At 36.5% G+C, this 25,285-nt stretch overlaps 1 protein-coding gene across 2 annotated transcripts; it reads left to right on the top strand.

Moving 5' to 3' along the window:
* The first annotated feature begins 182 nt into the window (after positions 1–182).
* LOC107839777 (nuclear pore complex protein NUP160) lies at positions 183–23,029 on the top strand. 2 transcript variants are annotated; one of them, XM_016683408.2, is made up of 27 exons: positions 183–592; positions 1,362–1,494; positions 1,596–1,860; positions 2,117–2,177; positions 3,059–3,216; positions 4,118–4,203; positions 8,285–8,389; positions 8,529–8,626; positions 9,631–9,751; positions 12,145–12,327; positions 12,434–12,626; positions 12,743–13,314; positions 15,333–15,495; positions 16,282–16,541; positions 16,622–16,809; positions 17,593–17,669; positions 17,764–18,089; positions 18,261–18,329; positions 18,414–18,723; positions 18,833–18,961; positions 19,293–19,401; positions 19,491–19,556; positions 19,633–19,768; positions 19,859–19,966; positions 20,671–20,811; positions 22,323–22,496; positions 22,582–23,029. In XM_016683408.2, the coding sequence occupies exons 1-27, from the start codon at positions 414–416 to the stop codon at positions 22,621–22,623; spliced, it is 4,452 nt and encodes a 1,483-aa protein (XP_016538894.2). In that variant the 5' UTR covers positions 183–413; the 3' UTR covers positions 22,624–23,029. The 2 variants fall into 2 exon arrangements, with proteins under 2 accessions (XP_016538894.2, XP_016538892.2); XM_016683406.2 differs by having other exon boundaries at positions 19,278–19,401.
* The last annotated feature ends 2,256 nt before the right edge of the window (positions 23,030–25,285 follow it).

The following is a 25,285-nucleotide window of genomic DNA, read 5'->3' as shown; positions in this document are numbered from 1 at the left end:
CACCATATAATTTTAAAAATATTTTATTAGGTTTTATATTTATTAATTTTCAGACAAAAACATATTTTATATAATATAAAATATTGAAAAATAATTAATTATGTAACATTAAGATCTTAATACAAATATGTTATTAGTAAGATGTTTTAATAAAAAACATAGGAGGTGCATTCGGAATTTAAATTATGGACGGACAAAAATATTGTCCAAAAGCCCCTCAATGATTTGCTATTCAAGAATTTCTCCCCCAATTTTCTCTCGTCCTCCGGCGCTTCACTTATAAACCCCTCACTACCAAAACCCCCCTTCAGTTCCCACCGCCCTTTTCTCTTCAACCCATGAACAAGAATTGATAACTATTACTATTATTACTCCCAACGGCACACCCATTTGTTTATTGATTTTGGAGAAGAATGGGAAGTGGGTCGTGTATAGCAGGTATGGAGGTTCCCATTACTGGCAGCGATTCCGTCAAGTTTGTTCAACTCTCCCTTCCCTGTTCTACTTCTACTTCCACTTCAGCGGCGACCCATCTCACTAGAGACGTCGCTTCTTGCTCCATCATTGGAAACCCTCCTTCCTATTTCACTTGGTAACATCCTCATTCTCTTCATCTTACATTACAATTATGCATACCCATGTAGCCTTTTCAATGTGGATTTTGTTCTTTCTAAATTAATTAGTGTGGCTTTGAAATAAAATGGGTGTCTGGTGTTAAAAGAAAAGTGATCTAAGAAATTCCCCATACCCTTTTAAGTAGTGGGTTGTGTAGGGTGTTAAGAAGACAAGTGATTTTGAATTTCTTGAATGCTGAAACTGTCTTTCTTGTTTTAGTTTATTTCAGAGAAGGTTCTTCGTACTCCTAGTTAGAGCTTTATGAAACTTAAGTACTTCTGTGATTATATTGTTCTTGAACAAACAACATATTTGTTGGGTGTATGGGTGGCGGGCCTTTTTTTTTTTTTTCCTTAAAATAACCACCTCGATTAAATCCTCGGGAGACCTGCCACTTCGTATGGGTAGTGAACTTTGTCCAACGTGATAGAGAAGGTTTTCTTGGGTGAGGGATGTTACATATAACATAATTCATTTTGTTAAGAAGATAGAAATTAAATTATTGAATAGTGTTATAAGAATATAAAGTGATGGAACTCCTATCTGGTCAGCCACCTATTGTAATTAGGCTTTGCCTGCTTTTGTAGTAGTAGGAGTTAACAACATCTCATCTTTCTTTTCACATGTCCATCTCTTCAGGTTGTTATTTTACAATTTTTTTCCTGGATATGCTCGGTGTAGCATATTGATGACCCTGGTATTCTTCTTCACAGACTAACTTTAACTGCTGAGTTCTGTTGATACAGGAAAATTTGCAGAAGTCAGCCAAATGTCCTGGAAATAATGGAGTTCTGTGGTCATAAGGAGTTCCCAAAAATAGGACTGCAAATTGTATTCCCAGAAGCGCTTTTTCCATTTGCAGTGATCTGCAAAAATGAAGTATGGCATTTTGTGCTAATCAGTGTTCTTGTTTGCTTAATTGTTTGAAAAAGATTTTCATGGATCATTAACAATTATCGATGCACTCTTGGTTCTTGTAGATGACATTTTCTTCTGTCAAGCCATATTTGCTTCATGCCATGACAGTGTCTGGGGTTGCCTACCTTATTAAACTTGAAAAAACCTCCAATTATGTATCTAGCTCCCATTTGCAATCTGATGACTTCGTTGAGTTTAACACTCTGAGCCATCCTAATCAAGGATCAGCAACAGCAGTGACAGGAATGGCAGAATTGATGGTTGTTGGAAGAAGTGATGGATCGGTTGGGTGCTTCCAGCTTGGCATCCTTGACCAACGAGCTCCAGGTTTCAAATCCTTGTAAAATTTTCCTTCAATTTGTATTTTATGCTTTTTGGATGTCTTTTGGCAAGTAGCTGGAACTTTGCATCTTAAGGGCTGTACTTTATGTTTTGAAGTATGGGTTCTCTTGTCCTTTTGTCTTGTCACTGCTGTTACTTTAGCACAAGAGTGTTATCTAGATGTTTTACTTTTGCAATCTTGTTGCATTTACACTTTGATCCTTCTGTTCTCCTCTTCATGCTGACACTTTGTAAGTGATAGGCTTTGTGCAGGAACTGCGTGATGATGCTGGTCTTGGTCGTCTGTGGGGCGTTTTGTCTAGGTATTTACTATCTCATATAAGGAAATGTAGTTACACATAGAAACCTAGTTATGGACTGGGTTGTGTTCTCTTTCTTTTGCTTGTTTACAGATATTTTCCATGCGATTGTTCTTAAAGTTTATACGATATGCAATGGATACACCTGTTGTGTCCTTTTTCTGAGTTCAATCCCTTTGATGTGATATTTTGGTTGAGCTCTGTGCCTTTTAAGCTCACATTAGTTTCTGATTATGGCATTCAAATCCCAGTGGTCAATGAAGTGGGTTGAGAACTTTAGGCCTCAGGTTCAAATCCCAGACAAGGCAAAAAACCCTTGATGATTCTCCCCATCTGTCCTAGCCTTGGTGGACAAAGTTACCTGGTAGGCAGGTATCCGGTGGATTTAGTCTAGGTGATGGCCCGGACACCACAGTTACCAAAAAAATTATAGCTAACCTGACCTACTATTTTCACTCAAACTATATAGGCTTAGTATTGAACAAGTGAAGTAAGATAACATAACTCTATTTTTTTAAGTTTAATTAATTAGACAGCATGAGCCTATTTCTTGAAGTTATCATTTCTCCTCCTTGTATAATGGGAAAGAAGTAGTTTTGGAGCAATATGTGAGAGCAAATTAGCGAGGAACTAAAATGTCTCCACATATGTTGCAAGGGACTCTGTAAATCGATGTTTGGTGATTTTATATATTTACATGCCGAAACTAATGGCCTTACTTGAAAAGCATCATATGATGCCCATTCATTAGAAGCTGTGGATCCCTCTCAACCCAGAGAACTAAGAGCAGAGCAATCCAGCTGTTGACTATATTTTTCTTGAAAACGTATTTTTTCTTATGCATTCTGTTTCTTTTTCCCCTTTTCCATGTCTGTGATTTTCAGGGGAAGGTCAATCGCTGCAGTGCATGATCTAGTAATATCAGAGTTCCACCAGAAAAAGCTTCTATTTGTGCTTCACTCTGATGGGAGCTTGCGTGTGTGGGACCTTTCAAATCGTTCCAGAATTTTCAGTCATTCCTTAAGTGTATCACCATCCGCAGGCAATTTATATCCTCTTTTATATTTCCATTATTTTTCTGCTTGAACTTATTATTCAATTTCTCTTGTGAGCATTTGGATTTTTCTGGCTTCAATTCAGCATCGTTGTTGCTTTCCATTTGGTTTTCGGGGGGGGGGGATGTGTTAGACATGCCATGGACTACATATAATAAGAAAACATTACTATGTATACTCAACAAATCAGGTTTTATTTGTGGAGCACTTATTAAGAATATTTGATTTTGTAGACATCATCTTTGAGGTTTAAGAATAAGTGCACCACCAATATGCTGGTATCCATTTTAGTGTCAATGCTCCTTTAGGTATATTTGGGAGTAAAGGTGTAGGAGAGTTAACTTTGCTCCCCTTTTTTTGTGTTTTTAAATCAAGATAGCTATGCGAGAAGTGCCAAAACCTTCGCTGCTAAAAGACTTGATTTCCAACTAAGTCTTGCACAATTTTTGGAGGTGTTTTTTGTTCTTACTTTGACCTTCATTTTCTTTTGAATAGCACATGCAGGAAACCTTTTTTCTTTTTACTTCTTTTTGCTGCAAATTTCCCAATAAATATATTTTCTAGCTTTTTCATTGACATCCAAGAAACACACAGTGATTAGAAGTTGCGTCTCTAAACTTCGGATTCTCAAATTCAGTTTCTTTGATGTAATGTGGAGAATTTATAGGAAGAGGGCTCTTTAAAGGTTAAGGCCTATTCTTTCCAAATTGTGAACATTATGCTGTTTCATACTTAATTGGAAGTCTCTCCATCTTCTTTTGTCATTTTGTGAACATTATGCTGTTTCATACTTAATTGGAAGTCTCTCCATCTTCTTTTGTCATTTCATAGGGTTTGGTAATGCTTTCAGCTTTATATAAGTACTCCTTTACTTCATTTTTCATTTAGGATCAACATTTGTAAAGATATGTGTGGGAAGCGACCACAACAATCCTGATGTAATTCCTCTGGCAGTACTACAAAAAGATGATTCAGTAAGTCCTTTCCTAGTTTATTTACGTGTTATTTTTTTTTGAAACTGGTAACTTTGTATATTTAATTTATGGTCAAAGATAAAACACTACATAGGTTGTACTGAGCCCATTTTTACAGCAAAAACCTCTAGGAAACTGAAGCTATTCTACTCTCCTAGATGGAAATCTAGTGCATCTAGAATATCATCAGTTTCTCCTGTTTAAGACTGTTTACACCAAAAACTAAAGAGCAAAATACACTTCACCAAAAACTAAAGAGCAAAATACAATTCATTTTATCTGATGAGCCGAGTTGCTCCTATTTTCGAAACATCTGGTATTTCTTTCTTTCCATGCTGTCCGCCATATAGAAGCTGGAACAATTCTCCAAGCTTCTCTGTCTCTAGCCTCCCGTCCTGCTTCTTCCCAGCTTGCTAATGTTGTTGTAATGTTTCCAGGCATTATCCATGTGATTCCTCTGAGAGCCAAGAACATTCTCCACAGTAGTCCTGTTATCTTGCAATGAAGGAATAAATGTTTTACTGTTTCATCAGTATCCCCACATAGACAACATGTGGAGCTGATGGTCATCCCTCTTTTCAAAAGGTTATCCTTTGTGAGGACTGCCTGCTCTTGCCAGAAGCCAAACAAAACATGAACCCTTTAATGGTATCTTACGTTTCTAGATTTGCTTCCATGGCCACTCTTCAATCTCATCGCTGGTTTGATTTAGGTCTTTATAAGCTGAATTCACCTTATAAATACCGCTACTATGCGCATTCCACCAGAGTCTATCCACCCCTTCCAATAAAACACCACAAGTTCCCAGTAAATTGTAATAAGAAATCACCCTACCCAACTCCCAATCATTAGGCATCCTTCTGAGGACAATGTCCCATCCCTGATTTATTCCCTGCTCTGCTACTGTAATGTGTTGGTGGAGTGCTAGGTTGTAGATTGTCTGGAAATTTCTCTTGTAGGCTCTCAGTTCCAAGTCATGTATCCTTCTAAAGTCGGTTTTTTTTCCAATCTGCTATTCTAATGCAACATTTGTTCTTCAACAATGGCCAAAGAGCTCTGATAGAGTTCCATAAACTGACCCCACAAAGGGTGTTGATCTCCTTTGTCATCCACCTATCCTCTTCTTCATATTTTGCTTTGGTGACCCTTCCCCATATCATTTGGTCTTCTTTTGTGTATCTCCATAGCCATTTCATCTTTAAGGCCATATTTTGAAATTTCAAATCTCTGATTCTCAATCCCCGTTCTTTTTGTTCACTGTAATTATTTACGTGCTTTCTGCAAATCCTCATTTTTCGTTATATTTTCTTTTGTATCAGTTGGGTACTACATACTGCTTGTTACCCTGAAAATCTTTTCCTCATATTCTGCATTGTAGTGTAGATATGACAAATAATACAGTGCAAACAACTAAGCAAAGTAAGATGACACTCATTTTTCATGTCTTATACATGTATTTGCCTTGTCATTTCTTTATTAGGTGATTTTCGTAGCACGTAAAAGTCAGCAATAACCTCCAACTTACATCAGATATGTGAGTTTCTTTGGAAGTTAAACAAGAAGACAATATTTATTTATTTATTTATTTGTTTTTGATAACCGTAGTGTCTGGGCCAGCTTGCGCGCACCTCGACTAATACCTGCCACTTCCCACCAGTAACAGTAACAGGTACCTGCACCTGGTATCTCTGTGTACCAACGCTAGAACAAATGGGAAGAAATCACCTAGCGTTTATCTCTTTTGGGAATTGAACCTGAGACCTTAGGTGCTCAAGCCAACTTCATTGAACCACTAGGCCACACCCTTGGGTACTAAAACAAGAAGACAATATTGTGATTTGTGCCACAACCTGCAAATTGCTCATGTGTTGTGCACTGTTGTGGGGGAGTCCGCCTTCATTTTTTTGGCGTCTTTGCTCTGATTTGGTGCTTATCCACCATTTTGCCCTCACAAAGTCACTAATGTAGTAAGTTAGTTTCTTGTAGCTAAGTTATCATACTTGGTTACTGGGATGAGATTGTTCATGCACTAAAAACATTTATATTTAGCAAAAAAGTAGAAGCTTCTTTTGTATATTGCAATATCATTAGCAAAAAAAGTATCTAGGTGTCTTTTGGCAAAAATACCGCATATGTATCTTGTTTCCTTGAATTTTTGGACAAACATTGTTGAATTTAGAGGAGTTCCATCATTTCCAACGGTAGTTAGAATAATATTACCTTGTTTTTCGCCGGTTAATATCTAACTTACCTTCCGTTAGTGTGATATTATTTTGTAGTCCTCATGAGCTCTATAGTTGTTAAGCTTTACTGACTGGTAACAAGTATCTTTAAATTAGATAATACTTGTTATAGATTGCTACATTTGTTCCTCATAGATTGTGCAAGGGTTTCCCTAAGATCTTTAATTCTCTTTGGCTATTCCACTCATTGTCTGGAGGTTTTGGGTTACTCTCATATCTTTTACTACATGGTATTAGAACGGAACTTTGGTGAGGACGTTTGCACAATGCTTTCAATATTCATATTTTGTTGCTATTTGTTTTTTTGTCTCTCAACTCAATCCATGAAGCTTCGGTGGGCCTTTTTTTTTCTTTTGCTAATATTGCTCCAGTCCAACCCATTAGCTTTTTGAGCCTTATCTCTCTTCTCCAGCTCAAGGCCTGTTCATGTTGAGCCTCCTCGCTCCCTACTTGCAGGAAAAATAAAATGATAGTAAATCAAAACAAAAAGGCAGCACAAAAAGAAAAATAAGTCCACGTGCAAACCCTAGAACTGGGTTACGTCTGCCGTGTCTGCTTTACAGATTTGGTGTCACTACCTCCATGGTGCGCATTTCGACGTGTTTATGGATCATAAAAGCAGGATGTTAGAAATTCTACAGTTAATTCTCATTAGTTGTTTAAGGGTTCCTAAAGCAATTTAAATGGTCTTGGCTAGCGGATCACTAGGTGGTGGAGGATTTAGATGGACCATATATATATAGAGTATAAATGGAGTTTATTCCCACAGAGTCCATCTTATTTCTTTTGCTTTCTCATCATTTATAACGTCCCGAATCTATCGATCAGCCAAACAAGTTATTTGGTCTGAACTTGCTCATCATAACTTGATAATGATCCTAATCAGATAACTAGAATCAATATGAGAACGCAAAATTAAACAACACAAAAGTAAGATAGATGAGAAATTGGAGATGAGAAGTGATGAAAAAAACGCTCAATTGAACAACAATTAAACCAATTAAGCCAAGAGAGAAAGAAAACTCAGTCAAATGTACGAGAAACTAATTACTCGATCTAAGCTAACTATTGGAATCGAACCCAATCACTACCCTAACGTAGAGTAATCAAATATCAAGTCTATTCAAGACAATTTAATCATCCAAAAATCTAAGTAACGAAATGGCTAGGGCAACTATTTATAGTCATTGCCTTTACAAAATTAGCTTATTACAAAAATAGTCCAAAAGTGACTATTTTACAAATAACCCACAAGGGACCTTCTTGATTGCCCATGACCTTGTGTATTTGTTCCTTCATGCCTTCCTCCGGACTCCAAGCTATCATCCATATATGGAAGCCCATCCTAATATGCCCTATGCTAACCATGGTCGTATCATAATTAAGACTGTTCTTTTTTTTTTTTTTTTGATAACTGTGGTGTTTGGGCCCGCTTTCACGCGCCTCGACTAAATACACGGCCACCTGTCACCTCCCACCAACAACATATATCAAGTAACTCTGTCCACCAATGCTGGGATGGATGGGAAGAGAATCACCTAGTGTTTTTTCTCTCCGCTGGGGTTTGAACCGGAGACCTCAGGTTTTCAACCCACTTCATTGACCAGTAGGCCACACCCTTGGGTGCTAACTGGCACTCATTCTTGTTTCTTGTAAGAGTGTTTTCCTCCTTTTTTTTAGCTTCTCAAGTTGGATGTTTGGAATGCAGATTGTTCAGTATGGCCCACAATAATGTTGGTTGAATTGCTATCTGCTCTACTGTTGGATTTTCACTTTTTGCCCTTAGTATGCCTACAACTTTAGCTTTAACTTCGACTTGTTTCTTTGGATTATTTAAGGAAGTTGGCACCGCGGTGATCTCTTTATATAGCCTTTATATCAGTATTGGGGACAGAATAAACTTGTTACTCGATCCTTTGACAAAAAGCATCTCGTTGGAAGAGGTAAACTGTTTTCCACAGTTTTTTTTTTTTTTTTGGAAAAAGAGCAGCTTGCTTTAGGTATCGAGTAATTCCAATATTCATTATTTAGGGAATTAATACCGCAAGTTATGTTTTCTTACTGTTGATTGGGTGTCCTCAGGGTGACCTCATTGATGTGAAACTTACTCCAAACAAGTTGTGGATACTCAGAGAAAATGGATTGGTACTGAAGGAGTTGTTTTATCAAAATAGTAAAGAGTAAGTTTCTGGTGCCTGGTATGAGAAGTTTTTTGATATTCTAACATCCTTAACTTGGTTTCCTCTTATATTTGACTGGTAGATGATTTTTTTTTTTTTTTTTTTTGGCAGAGGATAATGTTTTGATACTGATTCTCTTCTTTTGAATACATTTACTGTATGCAAGAGCTTTTCACAATATTAATAAAATTATTTGCCGTCTGGGTGAAGAGATTGTTGAGCTGTTTTAAAGATTCTGTACAGAATCAGGCCTGCATGTGAGGGGGCGCGTTGAGAATATAATTAGTAAATAAAAAATGTGCTCTGTTTAACACCTTAAGCTTTTAGATTAGATGATCACGCACCATTTCTTTTGGATGAAATGGTGATCGGCCTTGCAATGATTTTGTGTCTATCTCACCATTTAATTATATTTAGCTTGTATTTATAAAAAGGGCTCATTATTTTGCTCAGAAGGCTACATATTTCTCTTGGAGGGGCTTTTTTTTTTTTTTTTTTGATAACCGTGGTGTCCAGGCCAACTTTCGTGCACCTCGACTAATTCCATGGAATTCCGGCAGAAATGGAAGGTAGGGCTACGTACAATACACCCTTGTGGTGGGGCCCTTCCTCGAACACCGCGCATAGCGGTAGCTTTAGTGCACCGAGCTGCCCTTTTACCTGCTGGAGGGGCTGTTGTTGGGAGGAGAATGATCAGTTGCTGAAAAGATTTCTTGTTGTATTCTGGTCATCCAGTCAATATCTTTCTAATATTTTTTACTTCTCCACTTAGAATTGTCATCTTCTATGCGCTCATTGTTTTTTCGATATTAATAATTATACATACTGGTTACCGATCAAAATAAAAAAATACATACTTGTACATTTATGTTTTCTTCTGCCTTCAATGGTTTTGGTAATTTAGACTGTCGTGGTGATTTAGCTGCAAACGTCAGCTCTTTGTTTAGATTTGCATGCTCTGCATCTTATATTGAGGGCAACTAATGGTCTGTTTTTAATTTCAGGGAATTATCTTATTTCTATTCTTTACAGGATGCATTTGTTGCAGAGCAGCTGTTTCAAGGCTCTGAAAATTCTTCAGATGATCTACTTTGGCTTTCTCACACAGTTTTGTCATCTTCAAAGGTGCTTTAATATATATGCTGTTTGGTATCTTTCTATTTATTTTTGCCTCTCCAAGTTGATATGTTCCATTTGTTTTTTAATCATTTGCCTTTTCCGCCTGTAGTTGGTAAAACTTCGTCTGGAGCTAAATTTTGTTGTCCTTTAAACATTGCAGCATAAGTTTAGAAGTTGTGCAGTATCTTGATTTCATCAATACATGTTATTGCTAGTGAGCTGTTGTCTACTTGTTTACCCTTTTCTGTCTTCGAGTTCTTGATTTTTATTTTGTTCATATATTTTTCTTTAACTTTTATGCCTTGCTGGGGGCAGGGGGAGAGGTTCGTACATTTTACCGGATTTCACTGGGTATGTTTTTTTTTTTTTGGGTGGGGTGGGGTGGGTGGGGGCAGGGGGAGAGGGTGCTTGTGAAACCAGTTGAAGGTTATTGGTTGAGTATTAACAAGTCAAATGGCACTTTTTCATGAATGAGAAACTACCTTTTATGAGTTAAGTGGGTAAGCTGGCTCACATTAACATTGTGTATTACCTGAAGATTCTCTTGAGGTGCTATAAAACTCCGGCGTTCATTCTGAGGTCTGAATGTTCTTGCATAATTGGTTCGGTAAGAGATTATATCATAAATGATATTTCACTAAATTGCTTCCCGAAATCTTTTTCGAGAATTAGTGCTGTTGTATTTCCTCAGCATTCCTTAATGCTGGCCACCTCCAAAAAAAGTTACAAGGTATTAAGATTACACTCTAAGCTTTACAGAGCACCTAAAAAGTCTACCATCTAATATACTTCCTCTGTACATTTTCCTTTAATTCAAAAAAATTAAGACACTAGGCAACTCCGTGTCACATCATGAATGTACTTGATTTTGTCTTCAAAACATCTCCCATTTCTCTCTTTCCACACTATCCACCATATACAAGAAGGTGTTATCCTCCACCATTTTTTCTGGCTCTTGCTTCCCGTCTTCTCATCCATCAACTCTTCTACAGTCTTTGTGAGACGGAAGAACAGTTTCCTTAATTGTGCAGTGAACTTGCAATGTGGAAAAAGCTGATTGTTTGTCTCCCCAGTTTCATTTCATAGAAAGCATCTTGTCATCACTACTCTCCCCTTTTTTGTGGCACTTCATGAGTTAGACAGACTCTCTTCACCACTTCACTAAATTTTTCGCAAGGGTGAGAATATTTTTTGATTTACAAGCTAAACATACACAAATGATGAGTGATCTCAAATCTACCCCAAGAAAAATAAATATCAAGGGCTAAGCTAAAGCTTGTTGAAAATCAATAGTTCTAGATTTGCCACTCTAAGTACTTTTTACCTGGGCTACTTTTTCTTCGGATTAGTAAATTCCTGAAGTGAAACCGACTAGAAAAAACAATCTTTCTTTATCAAAAAAGAAAAAAAAAACTGACTAGAAAAACAATCTAGGCATCTTTTTTCTTGATCGAGGAGTTCTTTTTGCTTTTGCTTTTGCTTTTGACAGATAACTCAGTTGATGAGTTTTAGAATATTTCGCTCATTGGATGAGTGTAGACATAAAATGACTCTAAAATGACAGACTAATTTGTGATCTATAGCTTCTTGCACCCTACGAAACGTTTACCTATAAAAAGTATATTTAGCGGTAGTTCTCACAAAAGCCCATCATTTATTACAGCTGATGCTATCATTACACCATTCACCCTTGGTGAAGAAGTTACTAGAATTGGGTAGAATTTGGTTGCCACATTCCAAATTCCCCGAATCCTCAACCATATCATTGGTTCAAAGGTGAGGATATACTATTTGTAAGAATATGTAGTGTAGTTGGTATTTGGTAGTGTGGCATACTTCTTTTAATAGTCAATTTTCAAAAAAAAAGGGAGAGTTCCAACAGAGCATGTTATTGGTCATTGCCTTTTAGATTTAGGTCCCACAAAGGATACTTTTGGCATAATATTGTAACTTCTTTTATTTTTTCTTTTCCATTGCGTATATGATCATCAATTAGAAACCACCTGTGGAGTTTGAAGATGTTAACGGAGTGGATTGGAAGTGATTTCTCAGGAGATAGGGAATTATAAGGGAAATTATAATGTGTAGCCCTAGCACAAACATTCTCATGAAGCCGTGGCACGGATATTCTCATGAAGCCCTAGCATGAATATATTCTCATGAAGCCCTAGCACGAACATTCTCAAATTTCTAAAGCTTCTAGTTCAGATGATGCAGGCCACATTATTATGTTTGTGTTAATCCCTGCTGAAGTATATGAAATATACACTGCTTAAAGTCGCCTTTTTGGGTTCTCTGTCGCGGGGAAAAACTGTCTTTGTTTACATTTTAACTTTGAACTTTTGGAGAAGAATATTCTTCTCTGATTATAATCACCACTTTCTGTGTAATTATTGCAGGATCAAATTTCTCCATTTGTATCCTTTGTTTACTTGCGTAGGTTGCTCCTTCCGGGTGTTTATCATAGAAATGTTCTTCGGGTAACATTACGAGATTTTAGCAAGCACTTCACTGATTCTGAATTTGACTCTCTGACTGTTGATGGACTGAAAAATGAAATTCTGTCGGTTATTCAACACGAGGTATTTTCACCTTCATGTGGATTCGTGGAGTGCCACTGTTGAAATTTCCAGGTTCTCATATTGTATAAATTTCATAATTTCAATACTTTTTTCCTCCTTTTTCAAGGTGGGAGCTGATAGTCCAATTTCAGTACTTCAGAGCTGGAAAACCTTTTGTACTTGTTATTTCAGTAATTGGTGTAGAGCAAATGTAGCGTGTGGTTTGCTTATTGATTCTGCTACACAAGCTGTGGGTGTGATTAGAAAAAGCTCAGTCTCCATGTGTCGTAGTCTAGAGGACATAGAGCTTCTTGTTTTTGGTGCGTCAAACATTTATATTTCTTTTGAGTTCTAATTTTCTTACTTGTTTGTCTTACTCTTGTATGGCCGTTTAAAATTTTCCTTATTCAAGCGCTTTTTATTTTTACGCTCTCAGGGTCTTCTGATGAACATGGAAATATAATACGCTCTAGGTTTGACTCCTCTGATAGTGATCTTGAATGGGAAATTCTTTTGGAGATACTGCAGTGTGTTAATAATCTGAGTCAACAGTTGAGCAAAGCTGCTCCTGCCATATTTTACGAGTCTCTTATTAGAACACCAAATTTTTCGTCGGAAGAGGTCATTCCTCGGTTGCTGAAAAATTTAGAAAGTGGATATAGCTCATCAGTGGCAGCTCTCCACATACCCGAACTTGGAACTGATGTAGCATTGGATAAGGAAATTTCCTACCACAAACGACTCAGAAAATTCTCGGTAGATATGTTTTTATCCCTGCACAATTTGTGCAGTAGAGCTACCAGATGGGGGAGCGTTTTGCATGTTATTGAGAGCTACTTGAAATTTCTGGTGCCTCAAAAATATGAACATAACTTGGATTCTGAAGGACTTTTCGCTGTCAGCACTGCCCTTACAGTGCAGGCGACTTCTCAAGTTGCTAAAGTGATGTTTGAATCTGCATTGGACGTGCATTTGCTTCTAAGCTACATGGTTAACAGTAGCAGTCAGGTATTTGGTGCTTTTGTTATTGGAAATCATCAGTATCCACTATTGGCTATTTGGGTAGAAGTTAATAATATCCTCCAATTGTTGTTACTTTCTTGTTCTGTGCTCCATTTTCTATAGTTTTGGTTTTACCAGTACATTAAACTATTGAATCACCAAATTGAACTTATGCTTCAATACCATTTCTTGAATGCTAGCTCATCTTCCCGATACTTATTTTATTGGCTATTGCATTTTTGTTTAGTGGGTAAGTTGCAGATATCTTTGTGATCTAAAATTTTAGAACAATTGCTTGTTCTAAAATTGCACACCAGTTGAATAAAAGGTCATTTTTGGAGCTAGTGATCTGGCGCCCTTAACCTTTCGATGATAAACCCTTTTAAATCCTTGTATTTTGTTAAATTAATCAGCTCTGAAAAAGAATTAGTTGCATTATTCAGCCTGATGTTCAATTGCTTTAGCAAATTAGTACTGATAATAAGCTTCAATTGCAATAGACATCCTTTTATGTATGAACAATCAGCCTGTAGTGAAAAAGTCTAGAAAAAAAACGTAGTTGGGGCATAGAAGAGAAGGAAAAACTATCATGTAAATTGTAAAGCAAGATAATATGATATAGAGCAGCAGAAGAGAAGTCCAAATGCAGAAGTATCTGAAGAAGAGGTTGACTACTAACAATAATGAGTTACGTTGAAGAAGAACAATAAGAAGAAAGACACAATCTGGAGAAGAGGAGAGACAAGTAATCGAGGAAGTGTTGTCGCAAAATAGATATTAAAAAAGAGCGAAGAAGTTTGAAATTTACTCACAGAAATCTTAGTACCAAAGTAGCATAAGGCCTTATTTCTCTCCTATTTCTCTCACGTTCTTTTCATCTTTTAAAGTCAGATTTAAAAAAGTGAAGGAAAAGCATAAGAAAGGAAAGAAGTTAAAAGGTTAGGAAATTCGTTGGCTTATAGAAGAAGTTGTGATGTATAGGAGATTGTTGTTGTTTCCATTTTTTTGATAAAGATCCCTCTGGAGACTTGTTATGATTTCAATGGATAGAAGTATAATTACATTGGATCTCTCAATTCTTTGCTCATACAATAGTAAGTATGGGATGCTCATGTGCACAAGTATACACTGAAGATGCTCTGCACCATCAAGCAGGTGCTAAGGCGAAAAGTTTTATGGGGGATCCTATGTAAAACTGCTAACTTCCAAATTATCAAAGAAATCTAAAAAAACTGCTTACCACCCCCCACCCCCGCAAAAAAAAAAAAAAAAAAACCAATTACATCCTGTATAAAAAAGATTTAGGCAATTCATCTTAATTTTGTGGATGGAGTTGCTTTCGTTCTCAAAATGTCTGAGTGTCCTCTCTTTGCATACTGTCCACCAAATACTTGCTGGATTGCTCTGCCATCAATATTTCTCGGACCCTCTTCTTCCAATACTCTTCCAGTTCGTCAAATGTTCCAGAGTTGTTCTTGGCATTGCCCAACCCCATCATACGAAGAACATTTGCCACAGATTTGCAGTTGTCTCACCATGCAGGAAAAAGAAAAGTTTTACCCCCTCTTTATGTGCAAGTAGTGTATGTATTATTTTATGACACTAGATACTGCTGATCACTATAATAATGGAAGAACTAGTGTTTTCGGGAACTGTGCAACCTGCTTATGAAATTACAACAAACGTTATGATTTTAAAATACATTCAGAAATCTTCAAGTAATCATTAGACAGAATCAATTGTGGTCTTTTTTGAAGTGCCATATATCTGTTTTTATAGCATAAAATATAATGAACTGGATGTATTGTTTTCTATATTAGATAATAGTTTCCCAATTCCAAGTGCTTCCGCAAAGAAGATGACAATTGAACATCATTTTTTATGTTTATATGGGCATTCTTATTTTTTAAAATGTTAAATTAAAAAAAAAACTTATGAAGTTGTTGGAGGCTTTTAGATATCAAATAGGATTATGGTGCAATTTGTCTTGGACTATGAGGATTTTGAATGTTTTATTCTTGCAGATTGGCATGTCAGAGGATGAGGTTTCAAGAGTAAAACTTGAGTTAGTTCCAATGATCCAAGAGGTTCTTACTGATTGGCATATCATTTATTTCTTCTGTACAACACCATCTGAATCTCCTCTTCTTGAAGACTTCAGCAGTCAACTTTCATCTTTACAGCTTGGTAGGTAAAACTTCTATTCTGATGAAAATCAATTATTGGCTGTCTTAGGTTGGCTGAAGATTTATTGCCTGTCAGAATTTATCTAAGCAGACTCTAATAAACTTTTAGGATCTCTTCTGGGCCCTGTCAGTCGTAAAGGAAATTTGAAGGCCATCATTTGACTGAAAATCGGTGTCAATAGTATTCGGCAATGGATATTGCAGTGAACCATCTTGAGGTGCATTGCGAAAACTAGATGGAGATCTTCAGTATAAGGGTGGTTGCAACTAAATTGCGACTGTTTCACTTATTATTTTAGTATTAGCTTCTTATATCGGAGTGGAATGGGTGGTACTGAAAGAAACTTAGCGATAGTGTTACACTATAAAATAAAACGTGTTCCATTGATATCCCAATTTTCGAGTAAGTTTGGTGGCGTTTGCTGCTCATTTATCTGCAGTCATTGCAAGTAGAGAAATAGTGATACAAGTCAAGGAGTTTGAGCTTTGTTTTTCCTTTTTCTTTTTGTTGAGTTCCACATCAGCTCACTTAGAGATGGGAGATCTCTTTATATGGTCTTGGATTATCCTCCCCTCATTAGCTAGATTTTGGGGTTGAGTTAGGCCCAAGGTCTATAGCACTTCCTTTTCTGTGTTTTTAGTTTCCTTTTCTGTAACTGACTTGGAGATAATGTTTTTCGCACATCTGTGTTTTTAGTTTCCTTTCTGTAACTGGCTTGGAGATAACGTTTTTCGCATATCTAGATTGATTGTTATGGCTTTACGTGTTGTTTATTTATGTCGTCAGATGGAAATGTTGATCGGAGATCATGGAATGAGAAACTTGGTAAATCTGAATTCACATTGGCCTTTATTTTGTTACTTGGAGGTCATGGTGGGCCATCTCTTGGACATCTTCCTGATCCCAGCAGTCTAAGTAAATCAGTACAAGAATTTGTTAGCTGGATAATATGGGGGAGAACTGGTGCAGAACCATCTGTTTTCTTCACTCACTCAATTGGCCTTGCTCTGACGTTGCTTAGACATGGGCAATACGATGCTGTTGAGGTAGGTTGCCGTCATTTTCATTTTGCACTGCCCAAAGCACTTCTTAAGATCTTACTGAAACAATTTGTTCTCTCATCCAGTATGTACTCAGTTTGGTGGATTCTTATTCACGCAAGGAGAAGATTTGCCAAAGTCTTCAGAGCGATGGTGGGGTGTGGTCCACTCTGTTGCATCTTCTTGGTTGTTGCTTTATTGCTCAAAGCCAACGTGGTTTGCATGGAACAATGAAAGAACGGAAAACTTCTGAAGCAATGCGGTGCTTTTTTAGGTATGTGTAGGTTTTAAGTCGAAGTACCTTGTTATTTTTTAAGTCACAGCTATGAGCTGTGGACTATCTGCAAGAAGATTTTTTACAGCTACAGGTCAGATCTAGTGTTTAGCCGGGGGCAGGCATTATAGTAGTCGATAATCAAAGGTGAACTTTTGTAACTGAAATAGGAGAAAATTGTGGTCAAGAAGCAAATTCAGTAGCCAAATAGAAGATTGAACATTGAGCAAATGGAGGGTGAGATAAAATCAGAAGTGAGATTGCAGGATTTTCAATGGTAACTTTTGATACTCACAGACCACAGTAACTGTGGTGAGGCTTTCTGCTGTTCGGTAAAGTATTTCCTAACCGATTTGGCATTAGTAGAAGACATTTAAGTTGTTTAATGCATCACCATAAAAACAGATGGAGTGCAGTTTGATTGATTAAAGAACGGATAGGAAATGGATAGCATGGTATAAGAGAGAGAATTTGGACTTCTCTTCTTATATAGTAGCTTCCTCAGGTCCTGTCAGACATAAAGGAAAAAGTGAAGATTTTTGTAGTGTCTACTAAGCTTCTGTAAGTTTGACTTAGAGGATCTTCAAGTGCACTTAAAATACATGCTCACACAGTGAAATTAGAGCCATATTTCAATTTGAATTGTCATGACTTTTGTACAGAGTCTATTGTTCTTGACTTCTTGTGTGGAAATATTGTTCTAGTGGTAGTTAACCAAAAAATAAAATAAAATTCTTGGAGTGGTTCTTTTTTGAACACACTGGTTTATTCTTATGCTTTCAGAGCTGCGTCTGTGGAAGGAGCTGCCAAGGCTTTGCAAAGTTTGCCAAATGAAGCGGGATGGATACACCTTGGTTTCTGTATGAGTTGTAGAAGAATGCTTTCATTTCATCTGTATCTTTGATTCTTTAGATAAAAGGAAGTGATCTTACTTTGCATCATTATGTATCCTAGCTCAACAAGTCACACCTGCTGCTTGGAAGCTTCATTACTATCAATGGGCAATGCAAATATTTGAACAACATAACATGAGGGAGGCTGCCTGCCAGTTTGCGCTTGGTGCACTTGAGCAAGTTGATGAAGCTCTTGGATCTGGTGTTCTTGATGAATCAGCAACTGTTGTCAAGGGACGTCTTTGGGCAAATGTCTTCAAGTTCACTTTAGATCTAAACTATTACTATGATGCGTATTGCGCAATCATTTCAAATCCAGATGAAGAAAGCAAAACCATTTGCCTGAGGCGTTTTATAATTGTTCTATATGAGCGAGGAGCTGTGAAGGTTCTGTATCCTTTGCTTTTTATCTTTCCTGTTGCATCCTTATATAACCATTCTTTATTACCTGTTCTCTTCCTTACCTTTTTTGTGTCTTTCACTACATTCTTTCCGTTTATGCTTTAAATAATTACTTGATCGCTTATGCTAGTTGTTTTTACTTTCCCTTTCATCCAGATTCTTTGCAATGGGCAGCTACCATTTATTGGCTTGTCAGAGAAAGTGGAGCGAGAGCTTGCTTGGAAGGTTTGTAATCATTTCATTACTATAAGTGATTTAATACATGGTTTGCAGCTTCACAAGGCTCACATTAAATCTTAAAATTTATAGGCTGAGCGTTCAGATGTTTCAGCCAAGCCAAACCCATTCAAGTTGCTCTATGCATTTGCAATGCAGAGACATAATTGGCGGAGTGCAGCAAGCTATATTTACTTGTATTCAGCGCAATTAAGAATCCATGGTGCAATGAGAGATCCCCAACGACGATCCTTCATTCTGCAGGAGAGGCTGAATGGGCTTTCTGCTGCTATCAATGCTCTGCAGCTGGTTCATCCTGCATATGCTTGGATTGATTCTCCACTTGAGGATACCTCTAATATGTATCCAAGTAAAAAGGCTAGGATAACCATGGAAGAACAGTGTAAATTATACTTAAAAGATTTATTTGATTCCTTAAAAATCATTTTCTTTTTCAAACTTTCACTACATTCTTCTCTTTGGTTATGACAACCTATTGTCTCCTTTTCCAGCTCCTGGTAATGGTGCTCAGTCTCAAAGGCGAAGGTCATATTTAGATGTTGGAAAACTTGAGAATGAGTTCATTCTCACGTCAGCTGAATATTTGCTATCATTGGCAAATGTCACTTGGACTTTTGCTAGTAAGTTTTGACGTCATGCCTTTCCTTGTTTCTAGGTTCTGAATTTGCTGTTTATTTGGTTACCTCAATGTTTTCTTATGTGAAGCTTTGGTTTTGAGATACTCTCTGGTTTATATCTTGGTGTTTTCATTCATTTGCTGCTGGCTATTATGTCGTTTTCCTAAACATATGACATATTGAAACATTTTCATAAAGTTGTGCTTCTAACACGGGAAATTTTGTCACTAGTCAGTTTGTATGTAACGGTGGAAGGTCTCTATACAATGAGAGTAGAATTGATTTTCCCTTTTGTTGTTTTACTTATCTTTGAGAAAAGTTTTTCTTCTTTCAGGAATCGAGGCACCCTCAACTGATGTGATTGACCTTTTGGTTGAATCAAGCTTGTATGATATGGCTTTCACAGTGATTCTAAAATTTTGGAAAGGGTCGGCTTTGAAGAGGTATGTTGTTTGGGGTAGCTTCAGGGAAAGCTAGTGACCCTCCGTGATTCCTAGGTTTCATGACTTGCAACACTTGTTTTGGCTATCAGGGAGCTTGAAAGAGTTTTTGCAGCTATTTCAGTGAAATGCTGTCCAAAGAAAGCCCCATCAGTTGGGTAAGATATTCTTCATTTCCCATTCCTCTCGGTGCCAGCTGTTTTTCTAAACATATGTTTGATTCCTATTACTCAGGAATGGTCAGAAGATGCAGACTCTTCTTTTGACTTCATCACAAAATGAGATTGTTGTCCATGAATCTCCTAATGTTGGTCCACCTGCACAGGAATCTAAAGGCAGTAGTCATTGGGAGACACTTGAGCTCTATCTTGTCTGTTTCTTCATTCTTTCGTAGCTACTTTTATCTGTTTAAAGCGAATATTCTCCTCTTTCAGTTTTGATGTCTGCAATGTCCATGCAGGAAAAATACAAAAAGTTTCATGCTAAATTGCCTATTATTGTTGCTGATACTCTTCTTGCTGCTGATCCTCAAATTGAGTTGCCTCTTTGGTTGGTTCAAATGTTCAAGGTAAGTACAAATCCATTTAATAAATGGGCCTAACCCAAATATTCAAGGTCGTATATCATTGTCACGGAAGAGCATTACACAAGAATTACTTATCAAGATAAAATATATCAACAACAACAACATACCCAGTATATTCCCACCAAGTGGGGTCTGGAAACATATCATATGGTGTAATATTCTTATTCCGTTATTTTCTTTGTTGATGTCTAAAGTAGCCCTGTTAGCTGGAGGATGTAAAATTATTGACCTCCTTACAAAATGTTTTGGGTTCTCTCTTTGTGGTAAATTCAAGGGATTAGATGTTTTGCAACTGTTCTAGTAAGAATTCGCGAAGAGATCAGAAAAATTGAAGTAAAACTTTTTAATACATGGATAGTCAAATGGATAATTTTGCTCCTAACCGCATACCGAGTGTACCCTTAATATTTTATTCATAAGTTATCTTGTGTATAACAAAGTGTTGTAGTACTTTATGTCAATATGTTTATGAAATAAACTCAAAATTAAATCAAATACATGTGGACCTTGCCCATACCCATGTTGTATCGACACTGATGGGACAAGAAATTCTTAGTAGCACGATTTGGAATTGGCTTTTTGTTTTTGTCTTAGTGATTTTAATGTAAAATGTGTTGCTTATCTTCTAGATTTTTTCAATGTAAAGTCAAGGTCTGATATTTATTTTGATTATTATTTTAATGTAGGACGTGCCAGCAAAAAGTGGTGGAGGAATGGCGGGAAGTGAGTCCAACCCTGCTTCTTTGTTTCGGCTATATATTGACTTTGGTCGTTATACTGAAGCGACTAATCTGCTTCTGGAGTACATTGAATCCTTTGCCTCTCTGGTTAGTCCTCAGCCTTATCGTCTGTAAATGGCTGCTGTTAGGGGTTTTATTATTTTTCTTCGTGGAATTTTGCTGCTCTTTGAGTCAAGTAACCTGCTTAGGTTCAACATAAACTATGGCACAAGCTAGAGCACTTGTGCCATTTGCTGTCCTTGGTGATGCCACTGAAAAACATTGTACTGGTATCATATCTCTGAGAGGACTTCTCTGTCCTATTGGTTTCTGTTATTGACTAGTGGTACTGGCCAAAGGATAAGATAGATTTCCCATCTTTGGGCTTTATTCAAACACCCGTTTCTGTATGATGGCTTTGCACATACATACATACAACAACAACAACAACATACCCAGTGTATTCCCACATATTGGGGTCTGGGAAGGGTAGAGGATACGCAGGCCATACCACTACCTCAGGTGAAGTAGAGAGGTTGTTTCCGATAGACCCCCGGCTTAGGACTGATAACAGTATAACAAACAAAAAATATAAATGCATATAAACTAGTACAGTATGCAAAATTAAACTAACACTGCTAGCCACAAGATAATAATAAAAACTTATCTATCCAGAATCACAGACATCACTCAACACCATAAACAGGAAACTTCAGACACAAATAAAGAACGCTCCCCTACTATTGCCAATGCAGTCCCACCCTCTAACCCTCTACCCTAATCCGCGTTCTCCACACTTTCCTATTAAGGGTCATGTCTTCCGTAAGCTGTAACAATTTCAAAATTGTTACATACTTATGTACATAATTTCAAAATCATCAAGTGCACCTTAATGGATAAATTTAGCTGCAGTTTTAACATGTAAAGATCTGAGGATCTTATTAAGGTTGATGCTTTATTGAGTAAATGACACATCCAAAGTTTTATCTAGAAGTACAACGAGAGTAGAACACGTGTAGGGGAAATGGTTCATATGATTTTTTTCTTAAGAGTCCTGGGTTAGTTCATAGATCAAACAGAATGTAGATATGTTAGAAATTAAGTACTACTTATTACTATGTTGTGTGATTGTCAGCGTTGACTCTACATCATGAAGGGTATTGCGCGGGGGGGGGGGGGGGGGGGGGGGGGGGGGGGGTTGCTATGCTACCTCCATAGATCGGTTCACGAGGAAGAACCACACATTGCCAGTTCCCTTCTCCGTAATCTTTAATCCTATTATCCAGCTAATATCTTGTACTTGTGGCTTTTATTTAACAACTTTGTCGTGGCACTCTTTTATGTTTTACTTTATTTTGCTATTTAGTCTGCTATCATGCTTCATTGCACAGGCCTTTAGCAGGTATCAATGTTTTCATAGTCCAGTCTTCTGGTGCCCGTTTTTGGCTCTCCGTATTATTTCTGGACCATCTCCATTAGCCTTATTCACAGCACTGATTCTTTGTCCACTAGTATTATTGATGCTTTATTTATTGATTGCAAGGTCAACCAATTCTTTTCTTGGCCATGTGCACATTTCTTAACAGCAACATCTGTTTCCAACTTTCAATTACCTGCAGAGACCAGCTGATATTATCCGTCGTAAAAAGCCATTTGCAGTTTGGTTTCCCTATTCTTTGATTGAGCGTTTATGGTGTCAACTTCAACTATCTATCAAACTTGGCCACATGGTTGATCAAAGCGAAAAGCTTAAAAAGTTGTTACAGGGCGCTCTCATGAACCATCTACATCAAGTATGCCTCACTCTTAAAATTAGCTTTCTGAAATTGAATCTCTTTCCATTGCCTCGACTCAACTCCAGTTGTTTTTTATCCTCAGCTTAAAGTGGATTCAGATGATGTGATGTCTGCTGTTGCCTAGTAGTCATTGCTTCCAGTTTTTGTATCTGTTTAGCTTGCGGCTATGCTGGATGAAAGGTCATCCCAAAATCTGCAGGACACAATTTTTAAGAAATCACAGGCAGTAGTTTGTTTCCAAGTACTACCTACTGGCCTCTCCCACCTCCTCCATCTGCAGAAGAGGATGTACTTGCTCAAATTGAAGATTTTGAATCCTCACCCTGTGCCCCCCCAACACATGGGATAATATGAAAAGATTTATTCTTGTCGCGCAAGCCTTAACGCAACATGCTATAGATTCCAACTTTGGGGCATCTGATCAGCCTCTCGTAGTGTTGTAACTTTGTATATCTAACTTGGAACTATTTAATATGTAATGTTCAAGTGCTTGAATTTATCTGTTATATGATGACTTATTTCCATGTTTACTTATCTCTGCTAGTTTGGGTTGTTGTTGTTCTTAGCTCTACTAGTTTAGAATTTAATGAGTCCTTGCTTGGAAAAATTCAAGGATGAAAAAATCACAATTCAATGATATGCTAAGTAGTATCAAAATTATTTACACTAGAATTGTTATTGTAAATTTGGGTTAGTACCAAATACTGTCTACTTCCCGGAAGAAATGATATGCTGGGCGTGGAAATTCATTAAGTGAAGCATATCTTCAACTTCTAGAAGGGTTGAATATATAAATAAAATACCAAAAGATCTGACTTGCTATCCCCCATATATTCAAGTCATTGAACAAAAAGATGGATTTCAAATGTAATGATACGTTTTAATCAAAGTCAGACGAAGGATATTATTTGTTGAACAAAATCTCCAGTCTCTTTCTTATTTTTTTAATACTACCATTTAATATTTAGGTAAGGATCTCTGTCAAGACAAACATGAAGAATTATAAAAGGCGGCCTGCTAGTACTGGTCCAATTTGCCCTACTTAATCTAGGGAAAAATTCACATATAGGCAAAGTATAAGATCGATAGCCAACTTCCTAGTACAAATTTTATCCGCTTCACCCTTTCTATTTTTTTTATTTTGATGCACTATGGGTCTCAATTTGTGAATAAGAATGAGAATAGCTTCAGTGTACATGAGTGGATATTATAATATATGTATATATGTATATTTATGTATGTATACCATATTCTACAAGATAGTACATGTCTTAAAATAAATGTCAGTCACAACTTAAAAGATTGAATTTGTGCATTTCAAAACATGGTATTAACCTATAGATAACAATTGAAAAAATTGGTAATATACCATCATGACTTGTTTTATTAACTTATAGATATACAAAGTTTTATATAAAAAAAAAAATGTAATAAATGTGTAATTATAAACAAACACTAATTAGTCAATAAAGATTTCAATTGCTAAAACGGTAAAGACTATTGTAAATACGTATTACATGGCTCATCTATGAGACATATTCAATTACCTAATGCATACACATTATTATGTGTACTATTAATATTCTTTAGACAACACATTTATTACAAAGATTAGTTTAGCATTGAAAAAAATATGTCACTAGACAATTTCCAACAAAATTGAACATCGTATTTGATATTAGAATTAAACAAAAAAAAAAAACTAAAGATCAGTTTGTATTTTCAACTAAAACCAATAAAATGGAGGAACATATGTACTGTCTAAGGGATAATTATCATGTCACCACTCCCACACTCAAATTGAGGCCTTACACTTATCCGGACTCTCATCATCACTAACTGCGCCAATCTCATTCTTCTAAGTCTCATGCTTCCATAGAAGAGCAGCATAACGGGTACGAAAAAATTCTGCATCAAATATCCAGGTGGTATACCTTTTTCATGGCTAAGATACTCCGCATATGCAATAATGAAGACTCTACATAACACACAACATGTGGGGACTTCTTAGGAAGATCTATGATGACAAAACTACTATCCTGTTAAACCCAAAAAAACACAAATGATCAACCAAACAAAATACAAATGATCAAGAAAAAAATTATAAAATGTATATAAACTAGTTTACAACTCAAAGAATATAGCGCACCTAAACAATTGGGATTCAACCCATGATTCCGGCATTGTGGCGTATTGACCAAAGCATGTTTTCATAAATCTTCTAAGCTGAACATCGAATAGCTTTTGTTTTAAAGTATCAAATATCTTCATCTCCACATAACACGAAATATGCGGGGACTTCTTAGGAAGATCTGTGATGATAAAACTACTATCCTGTTTAACCAAAAAAACACAAATGATCAACCACAAAAATACAAATGTTCACAAAAAAATTATCAAATGTATATAAAGCCTCATCCATAAACTAATTGTATACAATTACATATCATAAAACAAATAAAAATTTTATATGCTAACCGAATTGAATATATGTATAACTATATGTATATATATATATGTATGTATGTATGTATATATTTACATACATAGTTATATTTACATAAGTATAACTGTATGGTGTAGATATATGTATATCTCTTTACACCAAATACAATCGCACAAATACAAAACTTTAATATTATGAGATTCTACACAACTAAACTACAAAAAAGTCTAATTGATAAATATACAAAAATACCTTATGTTGAATCTCAAATCAAATGATGGAGTACCACGATTAGTCTTATCTACATGTTCAATATCTCTTGTTACTCTCCTAAAAGGGG

The sequence above is a fragment of the Capsicum annuum genome, chromosome 8, assembly GCF_002878395.1.
Source record: "Capsicum annuum cultivar UCD-10X-F1 chromosome 8, UCD10Xv1.1, whole genome shotgun sequence".
Classification (NCBI taxonomy): Eukaryota; Viridiplantae; Streptophyta; class Magnoliopsida; order Solanales; family Solanaceae; genus Capsicum; species Capsicum annuum.
The sequence above is the reverse complement of the archived record's forward strand: the minus strand, read 5'-3'. Positions and strand labels throughout refer to the sequence as shown.

Excerpts from the sequence above, each read along its gene's own strand:
- LOC107839777 (XM_016683406.2), top strand. The coding sequence starts at position 414 with ATGGGAAGTGGGTCGTGTATAGCAGGTATGGAGGTTCCCATTACTGGC. Across the intron at positions 18,090-18,260 it reads ATGAGCGAGGAGCTGTGAAG|ATTCTTTGCAATGGGCAGCT; the intron begins GTTCTGTATCCT and ends CCTTTCATCCAG. Across the intron at positions 18,962-19,277 it reads TGTCACTTGGACTTTTGCTA|TTTTTCTTCTTTCAGGAATC; the intron begins GTAAGTTTTGAC and ends CTTTGAGAAAAG.